A 26,339-nucleotide genomic window follows, 5' to 3' on the forward strand; every position below is an offset into this window, starting at 1 on the left:
TACTCGTAGTGACCGTGACGTTGGCAGCCAGCGCGGCGGCGGAAAATGAACTTCGAATCGTCGATCAAAATCACATTTTTCGGCGCTTTTTTCTCACAAATTCAGCGAAATTGAAGTTTTTCATACATAAACTAAATATATTTTTGGAATCAAGTATACCTTTCGAACGGGCTTTCTTCGGGTAAAATATTCCATCGGCAAGGTGCCAGTGGCCGACGCCACATTTCTTTTTGACGCCATCGTTAAGGTAGTATGCACCTCGAAAGTGAAAGGCTTAAACTTTTGCTCAAACTTTCCTCAAGGAATCTTTCAATCATTCTCTTTCAAAATCAAGAATAAAAACAGGGGGTCACCATGCAAATTTTGGTACTAGAGAAACAAATTACCCAAGATTTACCGATATTAGAAATTCAAAATGGCCGCCATCCCTGTGTTAACTCTATGGAGAAAATTTTTTTTTTTCGAATTTCGAAAAACTAAGCCAGTGAAAAGTTTTCTTTTACCAAGAGCTTTAAAATGAATCCCCACATGCCGTATATCAGAAGAGAATTGTAAAAGTTTGAGTATCCGAATGTCTGTCCCTGAGGTGCGTTCTACCTTAAAAATAAGGACCTAAGATGACCTTCATACTAATCAAACCAATTGCACTGCTCGTAACAAAGACAGCACCATAGGCGCGTCCATCAGCCAATCACACTATTTAACAAATAAAAGATCGGGCTCAAAAAGCCACAAACGGGTATTTAGAAACTGTTTTATGTTTGTGCAGTTCCATGCGGGGAAAGGGGTCTGCTAATCGTACGCGTGTGCCGTCTAACAGCTGGCAGTGCAATCCCGAAATTACAGGTCTATAAAACAATCTAATGACGTTAAAAGTAGCCGGGAAAAAATGCAGAACAGCCGGGTTATTTACCCGGCACCCGGCTTCTAAGGACAACACAGGGTTATTACACGAAGTTAGGGTGATACCGCGTCGTATTCTCGTGATGTGTCTATATTTTGACTCGTTGCTGCGCAACTCGTCAAAATACGGACACATCACTCTAATATGACGCGGTATCGCCCAAACTTCGTGTAATAACCCTTATTGTCCATGAGATCATTGATTGACCCAAATGTTTTATCATATACCAGGACCTACATTCACGTGCCTGTGTAAAGCTATGGGAGAAAGCGCCCTCAGATCCGTGCATTTTTTTTACGTATCACGCCCCGGCCTGGTGCCCAAATATGGGCAATCGCGTGCATTTCTGAACTATCTCGATTCTGGTTACTACGCGCGTTGCTATCCGCAAACGTTCCATTCGTACACAAAGCCAGCGCGAGATTTGGAAAACGTCTGCTCGCTCAGATCGTAGTTGCGCGTGGCGACAGTGGAGCCGCGCCGGTGACATCGGCTTTTATTTCTAAATTCTAGTGAAATCCTGTGTAGATTAAGTGCGTGCCTGTTCAGTATAAATGTATAAATTACAAGAATTTAACTGACATCACGCTTTTATCCTTCTTACACCTCGATTTCAGCCTTGATCTCTGTTGGTCACGTACAGTACGGATGATGCTTTGCGCGTTCTAGAATTCTGTAGGTCATTATGTGTGTCAATCGGCGACGGGAAGCGGCCATCGTATTTATGAAAAACTGACACAAATGGCGATGAATTTTTGATATCGCACGCATTTTTATCTCCTAAACAATGTTGAATATTATGTAAACTACATATTTATCATTCCATAAGGTATATGATAAAACCTTTACGGCCCTGATACGGCTTTTGCGGCCCTTGGTCGTTCCCGAACTTCCCCAGTTATTGTACCGCCATTTCAAATATGTTTGAGGCTTAGTTTCACCGACCGGGAAAGGACATACCTATCGACACTTTGTGCGGTTATATTTATTGGCGCTGGTTATTGAAATTATTTTTTCACCACATAAACATTGTTGCGAGATTCTGCTGACGAATATGCATTAGCCTCTGTAGTGTGTGTTTGATAAAAATAAAATACATGCCCATGTTATTTTCAGTACAGATTCATAGGCAGAAATTTTACCTTCGAAACATGGAAAGCGTTGCCGATGTTCTAATATTGTATCTATACGTCAACGTAAGTCTTTAATTATCGTAATCGGCGAATTATCTCGGTGATCCCTATTGCTAAGAGCGAGTAGCAATACCTATACTAACTACAGGCATTGCCACTGATATTCCAGAAAGCGAGTCACGAGGAGCATGTAAAACCGAAGGAGCGCGTAATGAAATGTATGTGTCGAAATTTCTCCACACCTACTATCCTGCTATATGGCTAAAATTTTGTAATATGAAATGTGCTAACTTCACACTTTTGTTAGGTATGGCAGCCCGAACAATAGTATATCGATTTGTTCCTCGGCGATATTGGTCATTTTAGTGAGACATTTTCATTTTTTTCAAATAACCATCTCTTACCTTGACACGTATTCGGCTTTCAAATGTATGAATGTATGAAATGTATGAAAACAGTAGCATTCTGATATATCAATAGCATTTCGGTACCCCAGAGTGGCTGAAAGGTATCGAAACGCCAGCGGGATCCTATTCTAGCTTTGCAGATACTGCTGATCTTCATAACAATCACCGTCATTTGAATTCGGATATACTTGTCAACTATGACAACAAAGTCGATGGAAAACTTCACCCATTACGTCACTTTCCAATTACAAGGCTGCGAGGAGATGTGAGCTCTATAGGTAGAATCTTGAAATACCAAAAACTTTAAAAGTTGCCGATGAAATTTTTTTCGCCACATTTCGATACGTATTATGTAGATCGGCATGGAATACCGTACTCCATTTACTTACCAGTATTCCAACCAAAGACAGTCCTTTTTTATATTCTGGCTATTTCCCTAACCAAATACGAAAATATTGAATTATGTCAGCCTATTTATGTCCATCTGCAGGTCTTTTTTTAGAATTTACTTCTTTCTATACACAGTTCAATTTGTAATACCGCAACGTGTGGATGGAAAATCCCGATAGCTTTGGAATAGTCTCGATCAACTGAAAACGCCTTTCCCCAAATATGGTTATATCGCGCCATCCATGATGACACGACAGCTACGAGAAATGTTCGGTTTCACCGTGCGCACAACAATGCACGCGCTGATGACAGTAAAATAGGAATATTCCTGAAGAGATTAAACATGAAGTAAACTCGTGGTATAAGTGGTACGCCAAAAACATAATATGCACAAAGTCAAAATTACCGTAACTCCTTAGATAATTTTCCTTCGTCGTGGTTTTATTTGTATGAATTTGATTACGGTCACTATGCAATTTCTTTTTGGTGACGTGGGTGTTACGTTACTTTTTTATCGGCCTCTTCTACTCTTGATAAAGAATGACAGGGGAGAAGACTTCAAACTGAGAAGCCCAATATGATTTAAAACTTTGTCGATTGAGTATGGTTTAAGTTGAATGGGCAGGGCAATGTAGCCGAGTCTATGGCCTAAAAGCCTGAGCAATTGCGAGCTTTATTTATCTTCGTCTCGAAGCTTCTATCATAACCAAACTAATTAGGTAGCTATACACATTCTTGCACATAGATACACATGGCGAATACAAACTCAATTCAATATTAATTAGGCTGCAGTATGGTACTTCTGAGACTACACACCATATCTGTATCAACAGCTTTCAAATGAGAGTTTTGAAATTGTTATCCTATGAGTCATGGCTTCGCTTACATTATACTTCCAACATCATATGTAATGGGACGATAATGTTTACTGAAAGTTAGACAAAACGCGAGAAAGTTGTATATCTGAATGTTATCATTTGTCTTATGGTCGATTCAAGGATGACACTGCCACTACACTGACCGATCACAGTTCACTTGCCATAACAGAGCACTGCCATAACAGAAGACGTTTGATGTGTCATGACAGACCATTCACCATCTGCCATGATATATAGGCCACAGAACACGGTCAGAGAATCAGTTTTAATCTTATTATTCTTGTAAGGGTTGCTTTTCTGAGCTCACGGATATTATATGATTATCCAACTTGCATTGCTGCATGAGAAATTATCTTAGAAGGGCTTTATAGTTTGAGTGTGTAGTCCGCCATAATTGTTCTATCGACATGGTGGCAATATATAGACGAAATTTAATACTCTGTAAGATGCATGGATATACTCTGAAAAGCATAATCGCTACGTATACCATGGAGCAGAAAAAAACGAGTCTTTATAATGGCTGTGGCGATACGGGTTCTGCGGACGGAAAATTGTTAAATGCTTGGAACTGCATGACATCGTCGTTACTATACCGAATAAAAAAATACATTTTGATGCTTTGTGTCATAGAAGATGCATCTAAGGAGTAGACATTACAAATTTATCACTGTTAATATTTCGCTACACCCAGATTCGATGCACCGTGAATCCTCCAGATTCATTGCACCACTGATACACATCTAGGATTATAATTTAAACCTTGCTTGCCCTCCCAAAATACTCCAAGCAACATTCCCAGTCTTTTATCATTTCGTTCGACCACGGGCATTCTGTTATTCTTAAATGATGGTGTATAAGCGTTTAAATATGATTTCATAATTAGTTTCTGTTGCCGCTGGAGAACTAACATCGTGATTTAAAAAAAAATAATAGCCTAGACAGAAATGAGGTATCATTAAAGTGGCACTCCGACTTGGTAACATTTTTAAAACACACATTTTTTTTTAATGCCAATGGTCGATATTTGACGTGGCGACTGCGCGCGGATCGCGAGATATCGATAAAAACATGTCCTCAAAAAAGTAAAAGTTTGAATTCCGGTGGCCCACCTAAATTCAGCTTCCGAACATCGAACGTTCGGCACTGGGGCCGTTGTCAACTAAGCTATGGAGTACGAGTCTACGCTGACGCTGCTGTACGCCACAGTACCACTCGCGTCGGTGATCGGTCATGCCCCGTGGGAGAAAGCCAAGTCTTACTGACTCGGCAAAAAAAACGAAAAACAAAGTTTGCTGATTCCACCAGAATTCGCATAGGTGACTAGCACAGTTACGTTTGGTTGATACATAGCGGCCGCAGCAGCATGGTATGTACAGACGCATACCACGTGGTGGCCGCTATGTATCGAAGCGCACGTAACTGTGTGGCAGACGGCAAAATGTAGTCATCTGGACAGAGGCGGCTAATATTTTATACGTAAAACACTGATATCTATGTGGTATTGGTTAAAAATAGAATACAACTGATTGAGAATAATGAAAACGACAAAAACTAAGGAGGAGATTAAAAAAAAAACTTAGCTGAGGTAAAGGCATAATGATGTATTTAAAGTCTTCCGGTGGGACGTAAATTAATTGCATCAGTTGAACTTTTTTGGAGTCCCTAGAATATCGTCCATCAGCACAACAACAAACCTTCGGGGGATTTCGGGTCATAATCAGAAACGATCGTAAAACTTTGGAATGTGAAAAATACGCTCGGGAAATGACATGATTTATTCGATATCTCGCGATCCGTGCGCAGTCGCCACGTCAAATATCGACCGTTGGCATTAAAATGTGTTTTAAAAATGTTACCAAGTGGGAGTGCCTCTTTAATAGAAAAGGGAATAGAAACAGTCGTATTCTGCTGGTTCAACACACCCGGTCATTCTGCACCGCGGCATGCACGGCAGAGTTCTTACCAGCGCGTATTCGAAGTGCGGCGGAGAATGACGATGGTATGTTGCCGGCTTATAATATACAAGGGTATGCTCATATGATCATGGAACCTGACGATGTGCGTTACAAAAAAGGGGAGACGAGGGAACAGATACCATTACCCACTAAAACGTCCACAAAAGGTAAACCTTTTTTTTTAAATTTTTGCTATGTACCTCACTGACGATAGAACGTCAAATATAGAATGAAAACAAAGAAAAACATTTGAAAACGTAACCCTTGACCTGCCAGGCTTGTTCACGTTCAGTACGACCAAAACAAATTCGCTGATCACTGCGTCTCACCACAGGGAACAGATGAAATGACCCTGGCGTGGGAAGGAGGTTTTTTTGTGCAACGGTTTACCACAGAGTACAGGGTACAGTCCCCTGGGGTGGGGAGGAAGATGTTTTTTGTGCAACGGTTTTCCTTATTTGATTTTATAAATTTTGACTGTGATATTTCAAATAAAGAGTTCAACTCTACACCGTCTGACAGCTTTATTATTACCGACAAGTCCTTATCTCCTCTCCAACTTGTGTATGCACCACTGTAATTGCTCCGAAAACATTGCCAACTTGCTAATCCGCTGTCCGTGTCAGCGGATTAAGTGGTTGAGTCAATACCACAGCCGTCCACAAGCATTAAAATATTATTTTAATGCGTGTTGGACGGCTGTGGTGCTGACTCAATCACTTAATCCGCTGATACAGAAAGCGGATTAGCAAGTTGGCAATGTTTTCGGAGCAATTACAGTGGTGTATACACAAGTTGGAGATGAGATAAGGACTTGTCGGTAATAATAAAGCAGTCAGACGGTGTAGAGTTGAACTCTTTATTTGAAATATCACAGTCAAAATTAATAAAATCAAATAAGGTAAACCGTTGCACAAAAAACACCTTCCTCCCCACCCCAGGGGACTGTCCAGGGGACTGTCCCCTGTACCCTGTGAGTTTACCTTATTTGATTTTATTAATTTTGACTGTGATATTTCAAATAAAGAGTTGATCACAGAAGTAAGCTCAGCTGCAGTGATTTTCAGTTCACTCTCCTGTGTTGATAGAGTCCTCCCTTATGTGCTCAGTTTAAGCGAGCAGACCGTACATACGGAGACATTGCTATCTGTGCTCGTCTCAGACTGGTTTGATGAGACTTTGAGCTTGTTCTATTTGTAGCAAGGCAGGATGTGATTACTGGTTTGAGTATATTTACATTACGTCAACGTCAAAGTAGACCGTTATTTGATAGGTTAATTGGTTTCAGGCACTAAACTTTGATGAAGTTTATTTTGTCCCAATGGTTTCCGTGTAAGAGCCATGGTTAAAATATGTATATATTTTTTACACAAAGATAATGGTTGAAATGATCCATGTTTTTGCTGGTTTTTTACTGCGTTACATATGAGGTAGTCGATGGATACCCTGGAGGGTATTCCGTGTTTGCTAGCCCTCGACTTAGATCACACACGGTCTTTTCATAAAATGGAGATGCAGCACTAGGCAATGTTCCTGCAGAAAGAATGGTTTAGATTGTTCAACTGGATGTGGACAGTGCAGAGGAATGTGCACTAATGTGACAACCCAGGAGGACGAAGCAACAACTGATGAATCATTTTGTCTTTCTTGTCTTTCTTTCTTATTTATTTATTTACTTATTTATTTATTTATTTATTTATTTATTTCACATTACAGACATTTGTATCGTATAAAATGAAACAAGTATTGATAACAAGACATAGTGTGTGAGAATACTATTGTTTTACCGTAAAATTCAGACTTCTGTTCCTGTTTTGTAAATGGGCCGCGTCAAGCAAAACACCCCCCGATGTCAAAATTTTCAGATTTTGAGTTTTTACTAAATTTTGGTTCAGGGCCATTAGTAGTTTGTACTCCTAAAACAGATTTGCTCAATTCATCCTATAAATATGGATAAGAGGTCTGTTTTGTTTGACCTTTGACCCACTCAGGGTATAGATGGGACAGCTCATTGGCGCAAAATAACACAAAATCACATGGTTGAAAACAATAATGAAAATAAGAATAAAAAGTAACCAGTGAAACTAAAAGAAAATGATGTAAATTGTTGTATACAAGATAATTTTGTATTGGATTGTACCATTATTTGATAGGGGTGCTGGAATCAGTTTTAGTGTTTGATGATGGGACTGAATACTAAGGGACTCACATTTTTTCCCATTTTTGGATGTGTCAATGTAATAGATTCATACAGTAATACACAATTTTAATTCAATGTGACCAATTTTTATAAGTTGAACATTTTGATGTTGTTTTCAGATAAGTTTACATGCTCCCATCATAATTACTTGTAGATGACCTTTGACCTTCATAACCAATATGATTTCATATTTTATATTAGAACACATTTAAGCAATATTAAATAATTAATGAAAGCTTTCTACACATTTTAAACTTTTTGGCGTATATGAAATATATACTAAGGCAATACGGATCACTACATTTTCAAAGGGGGTGGGTGGGGTTAGCCAATGAAATTAAAGAGGCAAACACAGCATACACTTGCCACACAAATATCATACTGAACAACACAATCACTTCAACAAGAATAAAGATCTTCACAAACAAATACTTTCTGTAAAAAAAATCTGTAATTTTATTGCTCTCCTGTTAACACAATTCATGGACATATATCCCTATACCTTTACAAAGTGGTAACCACAATAAGATCATGACCTCAAACATGACCTCAAAAACTATACAGTTCTTTCTTAAATTTCTTGACAAAAGATGCACATTCATTATTGAACATTCCTTAAGCTGGTGTCAAGATACACTTTTCTGCTTAGCAGATAAATGGTATGTGTAACATGTGCAGATCAACAAGATTAAAATAATGTACTCAGGAATAGCGTAAGTATAAATAACTGATTGAAAATATTCTACCTTATGTGATAGGACTGTTGAATTAGATAGATTGAAGATATCCTACAAAGAGCTAGAGATTAAATAAAGATATTTTACCCATTGTGAGGGACTGACATGTTTGGGATGAAATAAAATCAGGTCAGCAATGTCAGATGAATGAAGATATCTTTCTCAGTGTCGGGGCTGCCATGTGTGAGATAAAATGAAGATACTTGACCAAGTGTGAGGGCTGCCATGTGTGAGATAAAAATGGTGGTACTTAATCAAGTGTGATTGTCTGGCATGTGTGAGATGGAATTTAGATTTTAGCCAGTCTGAGGGTGTGCCATATGTGAGATCATGTGTAATATGAAATGAAAATATTTTACCCAGTGTTAGGGTCTGACATGTGTGAGATGAAGATATTTTACCCCATGTGAGGGTCTGACATGTGTGAGATGAAGATATTTTACCCATGTGAGGGTCTGACATGTGTGAGATGAAGATATTTTAACCCATGTGAGGGTCTGACATGTGTGAGATGAAATGAAAATATTTTACCCAGTGTTAGGGTCTGACATGTGTGAGATGAAATGAAAATATTTTACCCAGTGTTAGGGTCTGACATGTGTGAGATGAAATGAAAATATTTTACCCAGTGTTAGGGTCTGACATGTGTGAGATGAAGATATCTTACCCCATGTGAGGGTCTGACATGTGTGAGATGAAATGAAAATATTTTACCCATGTGAGGGTCTGCCATGTGTGAGATGAAATGAAGATATTTGAGGGCAGTTCATGGGAGTTGATATGAAAATTTTCCTTCAAGGCTATGAAACAATTCAAGAATATTACAGATTTGGTTAAAAGGGACATTTTACAGTGTGAGGTCAAGTAAATAAAAGAAATGCATTCTTCTCACAGGGGACATCATGTGACATGGATGTTATATCGTCACTCTCTTCCAGTATTACTATAAATGACTGATTACTGGAAGTTGTTAAACACAGAACTTTGATTTGAAACTTTCCTTGAATGGTGGCCTTACAAATGGAAGTATGTGATCATGTAAATCTTTCTTTCTTGCTGCACTCAAACCAGCTGCTGGTAATCTATCAGGGAGACAATCATCAGGTGGAGGCCATGATTTACCAGGGAGGAGCAAACTGATTCTTTCTTCCTCATCATTGACACTTTCCTTTACATACACTGCCCCAGCATCTGCCTTTACAAATCTAAAATGGTGATACTTTCTGATACCTTTGAGTGGGCGCATAAATGAAGATAAATAACTATCCCATGAATACCACTGAACAATTTCCTCGCAAGTTGCAGAATTACTATGCATTTGTACCTTGTTGACCCGAGCACTGGCATTAACAAGATCACCTAGCTGGTCAGGTAAGTCAATATCTGACCTGAGATAAAGCTGACCCATCTTACAAAACAAGCATCACAAATGCATTTTGTATGACCAGGCTCCATAAAATGTAAACATTTCTTCGTGTAAACCTTTAGCACATCTATAACAAAAATAATGAATTATGCTCTTATTCTTATTTTGTCCCCCACAGTTGTCTGCATGAAGTTTACATTCCATCTCACCTAAACTATAATGGCTGAAAAAGTGGTCTAACATGCTTATCACGTTATTGGGTCCATGACTCTTTTTCCCATCAACTGAAATTGAATCTGTCTCATCAAATAAATAATTGATCTGAAACTTAAGGGCTTCATTGCACACTCCAAAACAGTGTACTTTCAAAGGTGACAAAAAATACAATGGACTTACTTGTCTAGTTTGATGAGGAAGAAGAAAACTTTGTGCAAAATCAAAAGTATAATGGACATCAAATAAATCATTAGAACATGGCTCAGAACCAATTTCAACATCAGATGCTGCACTGACCTCTACTGATGACTTACTGACACATTCATTGTAAAATTCTCTCCTAGCTTTTGCACAGCAAACATGGTCATTGTATTCTGAAGTCAGAGTTAACTTTTCTTCCTCACTTACAGCATACATAATTTTTTGTCTGAACTTTTCACACTTAAAACAAACATCAGTACGAATATTCATTTTTTGGATATGCGGAGCACAGGAGCTCCATACACCTTTGAATGTTGTCAAGCCAACGCACTGCTTACTAGGACTACAAGCTTTACAAGAGTCAACATACTGCTTATAAATGTCCTCTTTGCGTACACTTGATGGCAGGTAAACTGGTGGGACACCGTCACGACCACGAGGTGCAGCTGGCATGGGAATACCATTCTCTTGTGCATATTGCTCCAGGAATTTTATGACATCAGCAATAACCTGAAAATTGAAAAATATAATTTTAAATATGTTAAAATAAATAAAATAATAATGTTACCTTTATCTGTAAAAAAATATGAAACTTTGTAAATAAATGTAAAATAGTAAAGATTATTGAAATTTAACAGCTTACTTATTTGAAGTACATTGAACTTTACATACAACCAAATTTTCTTTTGAATAATTTTAAAGTCAACGCTGTCAAATTATGCACAATACTTATCATTAATGCAAAAATAATTTTCTTTCATTAATGATTATAAAACTCTACTGCAATGATTGCAGGCCCTCGTTAATTTTTTAAAATAGCTGCAGTAACATGAATGAACACAATTAATTTATAATACCAAGGAGTGTCTGTTTTAAAGAGCACAAAATAATTTGTTCAGATCACTGACCTCAAATGAATAAGCATTGTGAGCCTTCTTCCCCTTTAATCCGTGAACTCTTGGAAGAACTCCCTTATCCTTGTAATGGGCCTTTAGGTTTTTAAATGACTGAGGACCTGAAAAGAAAATGGAATATGAGATTGAGACAAGGTGATTTACCTTATCTGAAAATTGTCAGCACAACATAGTCTGCTCCTACCCATGCTGACGTCCCACCATTTTTATGCAAATACAAGGCACCATTGTTGGTACATTGCGGTTTAAGTAATACTCGGCAAAAATGAGAGTAAAATTTTGATACAAACGGCAGTATCATATAAATACTTTATTTAAAGTCGTTAAAATACATGCATATCGATAACCCTCTCCTGTGCATTTGTCGACACTCCCGGCCTCCACGACCCGGGTGTATATACACTAGGATTCGTAGGAGGAATGAAAAGAATGACGAGACAATGGCAATAAAAAAATCACCTGAACTTGAGCATACGTTTTTCGTTATCGCACTGGAAAGTCATTCGATTAGCGTACGCATAAAGAAAAGCGGTTCAAGAGGTTGCATTTTACGTATGAATAAATTCTAGATTATGATGACGACATTGATCCGAGAGAAACTTACCAACGAGATGAACAAATCTGAAAGCTTTTTCACAAAATTTCTTCGCCATCAAACGTGTAACGGAAGCGTTGACACGACCTCTTCTCCCCTCTAGCGGTGTCTCCAGACATCTCCATAGACTGGAGCTTGGCAAGCAAGAGAATGTCCTTTTCCTGCCGCGAAAATTCAGCGAGATCGAGACGGTACCCATGAACACGATCGAAGTCCAGCCGTTGGTAGCATTTGCGGTTACATCCGCAGCCAACCTCCATTATGCGACGAGCTGTAGCTTCATCCAGGGGATCAATGATGTCCGCATTTTCAGGACCATCACTCTCGTTCGCTGTTGTCTGGGAACGGCTCGATGTTGACACTATGAAATCCCTTGAGCGTTGATTGATCTCACCCTGGGTTAGCTGGCGAATGCCTTCTTCATCGTCACATGGATCAACATCGTCGACATGTTGGCTGGACTCCGAGTGACTGGGAACCGCCGCTGGATCGCTGACAACTGGTTCCCGTTCTGGAACTACTTCGAATTCGGTCTGTTCTCGACCTAGAACGTCATTTCGCCGATCAAGCAATAAATAATTAATTAATAAATAAATTGACCAATTCTTGGTCCATTCCGGACAAATTATCGGACAAGCTCGCAGACATACTTGGAAACAGCACAAGTTTGCGAAGTTCACGTAGTCGAAACACTGATTTGACTTTGCGAGCAATGATTTGTAGCAGCCGATCTCAGTATGGCGGGAAACCGCATTCCCGCGTAAACGGTTCTAGTCGTAATTTCACGCTAAATATAATTTAAAATTTGGGTTGTTTTTCTGTTATTTACATCAACCTGAACGTTCCCGTCGGTAACATGTCACCCACGATAACTTCAGAACGAAGTAAAAGCGACCTCAGTTGTTTACAGTGAACAAAATACGATGTTTTCGATGGATCTTCGAACAATAGAAAAATCAAGTGGCAACTTTGTATATCAATTTTTTGCAACATTGTTTCTCGAAATCATGTGACCTGACATCAGGGGTGTTTTTGCTTGACGCGGCCCAAATAATAACGATGGAATGATCATAAACATGTATAAAATATGAAGGGAATGTACAATGTATGTGGAAATAAAAAAATTATCAAAATCGGACCAATATTGGGCAGTAAGTGGCCAAACTCGTTGAACCTATAATAACGGGCGGCCATTTTGGATTTATGCAAATTAGGCGGTTTCCACTCCTTGGATTTTGGAAAACTTTTGATATGTTTTTCTATGGTTTTTCTGAGATGAATGGTGAAAAAATAAATTCTGTTGCAATTTGTGGTGGGTTACCTCCTTTTTTGGCATAAAATGACCGGACTAAATGCTTGTCGAATGACGCGGTGCCTTGAGGGCGGATCGCCAGTGGTATATGGGGAGGAGTACCTTCTGGATGGTGATAAGTGGTGCGGATTACCGTCGCCTAGGTGACTGGCGTATACGCGTGCCAAAAGACACCTATGGTTGATTTCCTGTTGACCATTTACTTGTCATATAAACTTATAAAATCATAGTCCAGGCCCCCAAACCGCCGATTTACGACCGGTAGTTATGCCGCTGACGCTGATATTCACCGGTGGTTGCATGTGTGTACGTACATGGACAGTATGCATAGCCCTCGAATGTTGTCTCGATTTTGATCAAACTTACAATTTAGGAGTATATATCAAAACTGATAAATGATTTATGTTTTCACATGGATTCACAAAAAGTTTCGCCCCGGTGTTCATTTTGACACAGGAATTCCATCTACTCACCCTTTGCAGAGAAGTAAGCTTATGGGCAAGAAAACATGGATGCGCCGGTGCGATTCAACGATCAGCCTGTATATCGGATCGAAAGTCAACAATTTTACGGCTCGGACTATGATTTTATAAGTTTATATAAAAAGTATAAGGCGCGGGGTATTATATATTGACTGATTACTGTAGCTATAGATAGGCTACATTCAGGACGGGCAGCGACGGGCAGTAATTAGTAGGCAAAACAGGTGGTTTTCACCGTGGGCAGAACTCGGTGCCATGATACTGAACATTAATAGTAAGCCTGTTACCTTGAAGGTAATACTGTAGGTGAAACGAGGACTTCAAACGCACGATGGTACAAACAACACCACAAGTGAAACGTACACATAGAAATACAGGCGTTCCTACGTTGTGCCCACCCTCAGTTTGCTACACAAACGCATTTTCAGACACTTTGGACTCTTATCTTAATGTCTAAAGTTTCGATCTCGATAAGAGACTGTCCTGCCATAACAGGCCAGTTGTTGACTAAAAGGTTGCGCACGCACACCACCCTGTCCGCCCTATATATAGCAATGCCAAGGCATATACCGTCATTAGATCATTAATATCAGGAAGACACGTTATTTCTTAGTACATCAAAGTGTTAGGATATAGACACTAGGGTGTACGGATAAAGGTTACCGTGTGTACTGAACCTTTAATGATGACTTCTTCTCTCGAGTGTTCCGCGACTGCTTCTGATGGGTACCAACCAGATATATTCCTTCACAGGTACCCAGAGAGGAAGTATCTGTGCAACCTCTGCAATAGACTGCTTAAAGACCCTGTTCAGATGAAGCAGTGTGGGCATCGTTTTTGTATGGAGTGTCTGGAAGAAAGGTAAATGTACTGTTTTAACATCTCAATAGACAGCTTAATTCCAAACAGTACCGTACCGTCGTATAACAGCTTTTCCCCGCACAGATTTAGACGTGGTGGATATATGGCCTATATCTATATTTATCCACGTCTATTAAAATTCATGAGTTTACTTTCTTGTTTACGCACACACTCGTATCTATTGGAAATCTGCATCAGGTTGACAACCCCCACGTGTGGGCAGGTTAGGCAGTTACGATTCAGGATAAAGCAAGACAATTTGTTGGTTTCACGAATTTCCCTTCAAGTACAAAACTAATATGCATCAAACAAGGAGAACTATGCAGACTAGCATAGCCGTTAGTAACGACATTCGAAACATACTGAGCATGTAATGACCCAGGTATTCCACAATACTCGCTCCGCTTCTGGCTCCATGATCGTAGCGAGCGATTGACCGTGGACGTAGAAGAGAAAAATAAAACCACGGAGGCTGTTATTAGTATTTACCTAAAACAATTTTCTGTAATGTTATCAACCGATGTACGGTGGCAAGTTATTATCCCTACGGCCGGTATGAGCCAAGTGCTCGGCTATGACTACGCCATAGCCGTAATATAGCTCTACCGCACAGGGCGGACTAGCGTGCGTGCAGACGCCAGAGTAGCCACCGAGGCCTTTTATTGACATGTAGTCTTTGGTCCGGGCAAAATTTGCAGTCACACTCTAAGTCTGTGTACGGTGATTTGTGTTCGTCCACTATGTTTCCCTCCATTGTGGTGGAGGGTAACGTAGTGAACGGAACATGTACACAGAGGTCCACACAGCATCGTACCTATGGTGCATTAGCTACGTTGACAGTAGCTCATGGTTACTGGAAAAGACCAAGGGTAGCCCAACCTGAACTTTCTTACGTAAAATTTTTTTTTTTTCTGAAGTATACCACAGCATAGACCCTGGAGCGAGAATCTCCTTTAAGAAATATATTCTCACTCACCCTATAAAAGTACGTGGGTGAGGAGCTCATACCAAGATATCCGGCCCAAGATATTCCATGAAATACTGAAACTAATCTTTCCGAAACAAATAATAATCGCATACAAACGAAACAAAAACATAAAAGACACATTAGTGAAGGCAAGACTAAACAAACAAACGAACAGCAACGACATGGTAACAGCGTCTTCAACAATCAAAACATAATTATATATTCTAACAACACTGTAAGGAGAGCAAAGCAATCAAACAAGAACCAAACAAAACCAATAAATTCAAGCGACTGATAAAGGAACTACTCAGGGTTCCAAAACGAAAGCGTCAAAAGGATCACAGTGTCTCAGACATAACCGACCCGGCTTCGTTTCGCCATGGCTTATTTCTAACACGGTCCCTATACTGGAGGGACCGTGTTTCTAACACCAAAAACCCACACAACATAGTGCACAGCATGAATATACTACTGAACAATTACACAATCACAATTACAAAAAAAATTACATAATCAAACCATAACACAAAACGTCAACCACACTACTCCCAACATAATTGAATAGCCGATGTGTGCAGCCGCGTTCCCTTATTTTACTTGCACTACTGTGTTTCGCCATAGACCCTAATGAGACCTTTAATATTACAATGTTGCCTTCAAAGTCACCTACCCAACCATTTTAAAGGGCCAGGTTTGACCAATTAGGTTAAAGAATCTGGGGAAAGGTGCTAAAAGCAGATATATTAACGAGGTAAACATTGACAACAGTAAAATTAAGAGAGGTGTGACTGGTCCTACCTGTTCTGTTTCTGTGTTGGGAAGTTGGGAATACCGTTCAAAATTGTTTTCATCACCGTACGACGTCCAGACAAGCCGTTTCGTCCTTTCTTCACGTTCGCCTGCAAACACTAGCTTAAAAATGACAGTGTGATTCGTACAGCCGAAAACGTTAATATCTGTACAGAATCCCACTTGTATATGACGTTCTGATCGTCGCTTCCCGAAGCCTGTATGATACAACGTACGTTCGGAACGCCCAAGACGAACAGTGACATTTCCGTCATATTTCAGCATGCTAGAGCTATCGAGTCCTTTAACGTTCAGGATTTTAAAAAGTCACGAACATGTTAGAATGTCGAAGACAGAACCATCTCTTGAGAATATTCTAGCTATCATCCAGGCCTTTCCCGTACCTTAACATGTATCATTTGTATATATTATTATTTCATTTTATGTGATAAGAGTTCAAAGATACCATCACCATTCGATTATTACATTGTAATGTACGCCTTCTTTTCACTAGGGATGGAAATGCAGAATGTAAGGCATGTGCCGATGAAAACATCCATGGTTCACTTCTGACTCTAGATCAGGTAAATATCTGATAACATTTTATCTGTCCTAGTATCAAACATAACTTGTAGCATAGAGAGGGCAACGCCGTGACCAACACGCCAAGAAGGATTTTATATCCTTTTGGGATCATTTCAGTATTTTTTTATAATTCATTTGCAATACCTTCTTAGAAGTTGTGTCAGTTCCTTTACCAGGATTAAAATTAACATAGCAGAGTGTATTTCATTCATGCAATTACATCTTAAGTCTAGGAGTAGCTCTAGTTGAATTAGTGAAGCAATTTCGAGCCAAGAGGACGATCAGAAATCTACAGTAGTACGTAGTATCATAAACATACATGAAAGGTACAGTCTTATTTTCTAAAAAGTCTAGGTCTGGCATTAAACGGTACTCAAATTAAGTAAGATATAAGGAGTAAAGCTCTGAGTTATTGAAGAACGTGCCACCAATGTGTAACCACAAGTGTGTGAGAGACGCTCGGTCATGTCGGGTAACTTTACCTCAGTCCGCTCGAGTTTGCGCGTGTGAGTTGAGTTGACCATATTGACACCAGCCAAGGATGTTTATAGTGATAGCCGTAGAGTGTTGTTCAGAAACAGTTCCCAGAAAAGTCTGTGGTAGTCATTGCGAAAGACAAACTCTGGAATGAATTCGAAGGTTTCACTCTAATAACTGCCGCAGCATAGAAGATAGAAATGATACACTTGCTGCAATGACCGTGATGGCATGCAATGACTGCACTGACCTCGAGAAGCAGAGACGAGTACACATAGCCGTAAATAGTTTTTATTGCCACAGACCTAAATTTGCTGCAAACAAGCTCGTTTTGTTCCTACTCTATGTCGTCATGCCAGCAAATCGGCAAACCTGATGCATGCTAGTTTCAACGATGACAAGCAACAGGTGGTTTTTCAAATCGTATAGATTATAGCTCGTGCAATAACACTAGCCCGCAAACACAAGGTGCGATGAATACATCTTTACCTAGAAAACAATACACACAGTATTTCAAAGTAAATTTTAACCTTTAAAGTCGATGTACTCTAACAAAAAAGTAATTTGAAATTCAATTTGAAGTTTGTTCTCATTAATAACGACAAATAAACCCTGACGTGCAGCTAAACCAAGCATCAAAGCGTGTCAACCTTAATTCGCAGTTACTCATCCTAAATATATTGCAAGAATTACAGTTCAAATACGTTGTCCGGTTATTTCATCTACGAATGTTGTCCCAGCACTAGTTCTACTTCGTGGCTTAAATTGTGATGAATTTACTCTTATGATCCACATATACACTCGTCGTGTTAAATCGGAAAATGTAGTCTAAATAGCGGTTGATGCAGTAACATTGAAGCATATATTAATTTCTTTTTATTCCCCACGGATGGCGTTGTTGCCTTAAACAGGTTTACAAGGACAAGGCTATCCTACGAGAAATGAGTGTAATTCAAGTGCGATGTGTGAACGAAGGCTGCGATTGGAAGGGAACATTCAAGCAGTATGATGATGTAAGCTTGGTTTCAAATCTCCTATATTTTCTTTTTGCATGCCTATCTTCTCATCCAATCAGACTTTCCATTGTAAGTTTAAAAGTAACATGTGTACGGCCAAAGATTGATGTGCGCCCAGTACGCACATAAGCCAATTAAGGTAAAGGGCGACGAATTCGGACGCGCACACGCTTTAGAACATTTCTGCGCAGATTTAACTCCAGCCTGCCGCAAATGGGTTATTTTGTAGCGCATGTATTTAACATCACCTGTCATTGTTGAAATTGCGCTTTTACCTAATTTTTGACCCAGTCTCTTAGAAATACATGTGACCTTTAACCTTGTCATATTTTGACCCCCTAGGAAGCTGGTTTTTATTCAACATGAGCGCAAAATAACATTTCTCTCCCATTTACATGGCTCATATTACCTATTCACCTGGAGATATTGTAAAAAGTAGCGTGGTGACACCCTTTTATTAAAAGTGTAAACTAAATGGTATTATGTCAGGATTTTATTCGCCAAGTTTGGTCAAAATGACACCATTCAAAGCGACAGGAAGAAAGTTCGAAAATTATGTAGTGATATAATTTCGATATCGTCATTTTGTAATCGATACTTATGTTAAAATTTCTTTACAAACATCATGAAAACTATATATTCGATAGATATGGATCTTAATTCTTGGTATTTATTAAAATTAACTCATTTGCTAAGCGTTTTATAATTGCTTTCTTTAGTTTAAGTGATTATATCATTTTTATTATTTTCTAACGACGCCATTTTAACGTCCGTTTCCATGGAAACGAGCGTGGTGACCCCAATTTTTTATTTCATTTTTGCACTTGCACAACTTCCAAGAATATGTGTGCAAAGTTTCAAGGAAATGACACCACAACTTAATTTTGACGTAATTCGTAGTACTTCACCTTAAATCTGAACACGTTCTACATTTTTCGATACGTAAAGCTCAATAAACATTGCATATTTTGACATCACGTTTGCGGACACTATATAAGCCTCTGAGTACATCAGAGGTCAAATAGCTTCGTTCAGTGTTTTTTATGCCGTTATTGTGTGCATCATATTCCTTATTCTCATAATTATATATTACTTTGTTCGCACCAGGAACACTTCCTTACGTGCCCGATGAAGATCTGCGAAAACGCTGGATGTGATGCTAAAGTACATCGATGTGAGCTGGCAGATCATGTACAGGCCAAGTGTGTCATGAGATTGGTGTCGTGCCAGTACTGTGGATTCCAAGTTGTGTTCAGAGATTTAGATGTATGTTTGAACGGTTCAAATTCCTTTTCTCGTGACTGGAAGCAAAAACGTACAGTAGTTCCCTGCTGTAAATAGCTTTAACTCGTGTATTTAGTCCTTGTTTATTCAATCTTTGTTCAGTCAATCACCGCAGTACGGAATGTTCACAATCATGCTACTGAAATTGTTACTCTCATGATTTGTATGACGTCACATCCTGGTATTTTATTTAATAATCTGACCTCCATAACCTGTATGACCTGTATTACGTCACAGCCTGGTAATATCTTCGGTTTGATTAGTTTGATTTCAAGCATTTTATTAAACATTGTGACCGACAGCCACGTTCATTGTAATATGTACTGAATTGTACATGTAAGTTATTTTAAAGCCCAAATTTGCTGGATTCTAACAAGCCAATTAATTCTCTATCTTCTATATCACATACCACAAAAGCACCTGAATGTAGGGTTATGAATCATTAAATTGGCCCAATGTCGAGTTCTGTTAATCGGAGCAAACATCGATTGTGGACGAGTCAAAATGACTTATGTTATAGATGTAATGTGTATAGTCCTGCTTGCTATTTGTCATAATTTGGCACAATTCACAATTTGCTTGAGGAAGAGTAACAGCGTCGCTGGTGCACATAACAGGAGGAAGTGAGCCCAGGGTACTGCAGTTCAATCCGATTCTTTCTTTGTCTTTGTACAGAAACACAATGGAAAATGTTCCCGGTATCCAACGACATGTCAGTATTGTCAGAGGCAGCGCATTCCGAGAGAAGAGGTAAGGTTATGGAAAGTGTTGTCCTCATCAGTAGTTGAAATAATCCTCTTATCTAATTTGTTGTGATTAAAAAAGCGGTTTTTCTGATCGACGTCTGTGACGCACTTAAAGTTTTTATCATTTTCCGCCAATTTAGCTCATCACGTCTTTCCAGCCATAAAGATTATTCCGTTAGTACGAATTATAGACACCCATCCTCACCAAATTTCAAAACTTCATTTTCAAAGTTGTCGTTTCTGACAAACCATTGCTTTCAAAGTCCAACCTTAACGCTTGCCAATTCCAGTTTGACAACATACACAATATACAGTGACACAATTCCTCGTGATCGCAGATAACTTATCTTTGTTAAGTCATCGGATAGCTGCTCCGTTGGTTTTTTAAACGTTTTTAAACTTGGCACTCTGGCAGCAACCGGTGCGTGTTTTTAGTCTCTACGATTTGCAAGTGTTTTATTTCCCGCTGGTCGGTCAGTATTTTTAATGTAGTTGTTGTGTGTTAACCATTGCAGTTTTTTTCCTTTGCCTTTCAACAAGTATTGTCTTTCCCGCTGGTCGGCTGTATATATTTTCACTTGCTGTAGTTTCAACTCTCTTTTGAGGTTGTTTGTCATGAAAGGTACAGTCTAAATTTTCTAAATAGTCTAGGTCTGACATTAAACGGTACTCATATTAACTAAGGTGTAAAAACTCTCAGTTGTTGAAGGACGTGTCACCAATACGTAACAACAAGTGTGTGTGTGAGAGACGCTCGGTGATGTCGGATTACTTTACCTCAGTCTGTTCGAACACCGTCCCTGGTGGTGGAGGGACGGTGGTTCGAACTTGCTAAAGTCCTTGTCTACATAGCGTGAGAATTGAGTTGACCCTATTGACACCGTACACAATCTTATTCATACCTCGGCGCATAAATGTTTTGCACCTCTACGTGCCAGGTGTCGCACACCATACACAATCTTATTCATACCTCGGAGTATGAATGTTTTGTACCTCTACATGCCAGGTGTCGCACACCATACACAATCTTATTCATACCTCGGAGTATGAATGTTTTGTACCTCTACGTGCCAGGTGTCGCACACCATACACAATCTTATTCATACCTCGGAGTATGAATGTTTTGTACCTCTACGTGCCAGGTGTCGCACACCATACACAATCTTATTCATACCTTGGAGTATGCATGCTTTCGCACCTCTACGTGCCAGGTGTCGAACACCATACACAATCTTATTCATACCTCTGCGTACATATCTCCGTAGTTTATAGCCTCCTCGCTCAAATCAACTATCAGTATCTATCGAACCTAAGCGCTCGTCCCAACCCTGTCAAACACACGAAGCAGGGCCAAAGATTTGAGAGAGAGAGAGAGAGAGAGAGAGAGAGAGAGAGAGAGAGAGAGAGAGAAAAGCAAAGTACAGGGCTGACCAACATCACAACTCTTTCACGAAAGCCAAATAGTCTACAGCTGTGCTTGCACCCGCAGTTAGAGGTAACATACAAAAACTTCGCACATAAGACATTTGGCATTGCACATAGAAAATTTCAGTTACAAGGGCTCACCTGAGGTACAGAATATTTTGCTGTAAAAGGCACGGTTGACACCTTTGGAGATCATAACAGATAACGTGAAACTGAACCAAATTAATTAAACTACAAAGTCATTCCCTTGTTATTTTAGCAAGAAATCTTGGATTTCTCAACTTTTTTTATCATTTAAGTCTATGATATGAAGAATAATTGTGGAACAGTGCTAATATATGTGTAGCTTTGATTTATTGGAAAAAAGTAGTACTGAATTATAAGTTCATACAGTTGCATCGAAATGTGACTTTTCACGCTGACGGCGTTCTTAACTAAAACAGGTCTACGAGGATATGGCCATACAAGCAATGAGTGTACTTCAAGTGAAATGTGTGCACGAAGGCTGCGAGTGGAAGGGAACATTTAAGCAGTATGATTTGGTAAGTTTGAATAAATCGTCATATCATTTAATATTATAATATCCAGTTTCTTTTCTACCCAAGCTTTCCACTTATATAAGCTTAAAAAGTAACACGTGCACGGCTTACAATTGACGAATGCACACACAATTAAATCTCAATATGTTCAACAATTTAAGGTTCGTAAAGCTCAACAAGCGTTGCATATTGACATATAGCTTTAGCGGACACTGTTGTTTTAGTTTCTATAATATTTTCTTCGTGTACAGAAGATATTAAATAATTTCATTGAGTTTCTTGATACTAATATCGTTACTGAATGTCAGCATGGTTAACGTACACACTGTATCAGTATCATAATCCTTATGCTCATAATTATACATTACTTTATTCCCACCAGGAACACTTTCTTACGTGCCCGATGAAGAAAGTCACCTGTGAAAACGCTGGATGTGGTGCTGAAATACATCAAAGTGAGCTGACAGATCACTTACAGACCAAGTGTGTCATGAGACTGGTGTCATGCAAGTACTGTGGACATAAAGTTTGCTCCAGAACTTAGATGTATGTTTGAAGCTTGAAAAATTCATTTTCCAGTCATACTGGAAGCAAAGCCGTATAGTAATTTTCCTCTCTCAATACCATTGATTCATGTCTTCAATCTTGTTTTATTCTTTTACTGTACAAGTGTCAAACCATGCTATGACAAAATTGTATGGCGTCACATCCTGGTGATATCTTCGGTTAGACTGTTTCATTTCAAAGGCTTTATTAAATATTGTAAGTGTCAACTATGTTCAATGAAATCAATAATAGTCTGAAAATAAGTACATTATTTTAAACCCAAATTTGCTTGATTTTAAAAGACAAATTCTTTATCACCAATACCACATACCAAAAAAGCTCCTGAATATAGGTTATGAACGAGGATACTGACCCTTTGCTTAGTGCTATAAATAGGAGTAAACATTGATTTTGGACAAGCAAAATGGTTTCTGTTGTACCTGCAATGTGTAAAGTCCTGATAGGCTTTTTTGCCATTTGTCATAATCTGGCAAAGTTTACACTTTTCTTGACGGAGAGTAACAGCGTCGCTGGCGCACATGACAGGAAGAAATGAGCCTAGGGTACTACCGTTCAATCCTATTCTTCCTTTGTCTTTGTACAGAAACACAACGGAAAGTGTTCCCGATATCCAACGACATGTCAGTATTGTCAGAGGCAGCGCATTCCGAGAGAAGAGGTAAGGTTGTGGAAAGTGTTGCCCTCATCAGAAGTTGAAATAATGCTCTTATCTTATTTGTTGTGCTCAGGCTGAAAAGCGGTTTTTCTGATGTCTTTGACGCATTAAAAGTCTTCATGATCTTTCTAAGTCTTTTTGTAAAACGTAATCGGCTAATTTTGCTCATCACTTCTCCCTAGATATAGAGCATAAACTTTATTTTCAGAGTTCTCGTTTCTTACAAACTATTGCTTTCAAAATTCAACCGTGTCACATCCAGTTCGACAACATAAACAGTGACACAATTCCTCGTGATCACTAACTTATCTTTGTTCAGTCATCGGATAGCTGCTCCGTTGGGTCTTCGACAGCGTTATCGTAACGTTGCGAATTAGCGGACGTATTCGACGCTTTGTAATTTCATGAAAGGTAGATAGATAGATTTGAAATCAACGGTGGCATATTTGAACAAGGTGATCTCCTCTGTACGTTCGCACTGTACGTATGTCTCTTAGATGCATGCGTAAGTATGTATACATCAACTTAATATTTGTTTTATGTAGTGGTTAGAAACAAATTTCTTATAAATGCATGTTTTCTTCCAGCTCAAAAATCATCAGGACACTGAAAGGGGAGATTGTCCAAAGAAGCCTGTTATATGTAAATTTAGAGAAGTTGGGTGTGAAGAATTGGTGAGTGTCGGCCTTGTCTCTTTTATTTTGGTTCAGGCTGACAGTGAACAACTGAAAATAATTAGATATTATTCCCTAATATTTTTCTTCGTTCAGCGAAGGAAAATACTAGTGACGTAATGACCGTGTCACCACGAGTCGAAGACGAGTGGTGACACGGTCATTACGTCACGAGTATTTTCCGAGCTTAACGAAGAAAAATATTAGGGAATAATATACTTATCACATGCACAAGCCAAGAATTCGTTATTTTTTGCAAAATAAAATAAGTTTTCCATGACGACTCCGCGTTTAAACTTTTGAACTACTTTAGGAATAAATATCAGTACGCCGTGCACAAGTTGTCAATCATTTCCAGTCGTCCGTCGTGTGCGTTAGCGCTCACGTTCGTTCGTGTGTGGAGCAAATGACAGCTCTCGGTCTACACGTAGGCTACCTTCCGCAAAGTTATACTCTATTTCAAAGATAGCATAGTCCTAGAAATTTATCACAGACGAAGATACGCTATTTTTCGGGAACAAATATCGACTGAATCTCGACGGCGCGAACACTGTAAACGTCGCGCCTGACCCTGTTTGCAATGCTTACGGAACCCACGGTATACGCGACCAGTTTTGAGTTCGTTGTTTCCGCAAATTATTCACGAAATTCCTTCGGAACATACAGGCGGTACACTCTTGTGTTTACATTGTCGGATTTGTAATGTCGTAGTCTGTGAAAATATCGATTTCATTACATGACTTTTGATCGTGGGAGAAACATCGGCCGCCATGTTGTTTGTTTACATATTTACGAGCACACCGAAGATCGACAAAAAAAAGTCCGACGCACCAAATTGATGACATAGACCCGGGTTGTCGTGACGTAGAACGACCAGAGAATAAATCCCGTATTTTTTGTTCGGAGACGACAAACTTGGCTTGTGCATGTGATAAAGATTATTAATACAAATTTTGACCATGGTGATGAAGAGGACGACGACGATGATGATGATGATGATGATTGTTATTATTTTCATTTACAGATTGAGCAGGACAAAACTGAAGAACAAAACACAATGTCACTGTTGTCGATGACTAGAAATTGTAATTGCATAGAGCACGTTGATGAAGTTAAAAAGATTTCTGAAACGAACGGAAGGATGTTGCAAAACGTATTATTGGAACTCAACAATCTCAAAACTAATGTGAATCGATTGAACGGAAAAGAGAATACTGATATGAAAACAGAAGCTGCTCATTCTGGACCAGGAAATACTTGAACGGTCACGACAACTTTTGAAGGCCTACAGTCGATCCTCGAAGACCTACTAAACAAACAAACAGTTCTCCACACAAAGGTAACAACGTCCGAGGGCGTCATAGCAGTCCTTAGCAACCAACTTGAACAAAGATCAAGTTCAATCCGGACTTTTTATAGCGACAGAGGCAAAAGACAGTGAACTAATCGAGTCTTAAGACCGTAAAATTAAGGCCAAGGATCGCATTATAGTTTTGAAAGATTTAGCATCGGTCGAGCAGGATCTTAGAATACAATCCCTAGAACTGTCAAGCTACAATGGAATATTGATCTGGAAAATTTCAGATTTTAAGAGGAAACGACAGGACGCCATATCTGGCAAAACCTTGGCGATATATTCTCAGTGTCTTGTCGCATTGAAAATAATGACCATCTCATAACAAGTATATTCTTTTTGCCAATGTCTAGTTCTATGATTAATAGATCTTGAAATAATATTCTAGTGAAAAGGTTTATTGATTTTTGAAAGGTTCCTTGGTATTTACAGAATGATATCATTGTGTTACAACGCTTTGCTTCGTGAATTCGATTTCTAATTATATTTACGCTATCCTGTGATTAAAAAGACATGTTAATCGTTTCGAACAATCTGAATGGTTTCTAGAGATATTTCATATGTTACGAAACTACCTGCCCTGTCTCTGTAGCAAGCTATATCGTAAAATTCTCGAATTCCGTGGAATGAGTTTGTACACTTTTTTGTCCTGGTAAAAGGTAGCTATTACTTTAATGTCCTCAGACGTAGTAATTCAATTTCCGCTATAA

At 39.0% G+C, this 26,339-nt stretch overlaps 2 protein-coding genes across 3 annotated transcripts in view; one reads left to right on the forward strand and one right to left on the reverse strand.

Moving 5' to 3' along the window:
* Positions 1 to 26,339, reverse strand: part of LOC139152798 (uncharacterized) — a 165,752-nt gene that overhangs the window by 133,910 nt on the left and 5,503 nt on the right. The gene's annotated exons all lie outside the window — the stretch shown is intronic.
* Positions 18,311 to 25,536, forward strand: LOC139114953 (TNF receptor-associated factor 2-like). The gene is made up of 8 exons (XM_070676871.1): positions 18,311 to 18,382; positions 19,493 to 19,651; positions 20,345 to 20,419; positions 22,284 to 22,382; positions 22,762 to 22,905; positions 23,530 to 23,604; positions 24,189 to 24,275; positions 25,300 to 25,536. Exons 1-8 carry the CDS (start codon positions 18,311 to 18,313, stop codon positions 25,534 to 25,536), a joined length of 948 nt encoding a protein of 315 aa, XP_070532972.1.

This window comes from Ptychodera flava, chromosome 16, assembly GCF_041260155.1.
Source record: "Ptychodera flava strain L36383 chromosome 16, AS_Pfla_20210202, whole genome shotgun sequence".
In the NCBI taxonomy this organism is placed as follows: domain Eukaryota; kingdom Metazoa; phylum Hemichordata; class Enteropneusta; family Ptychoderidae; genus Ptychodera; species Ptychodera flava.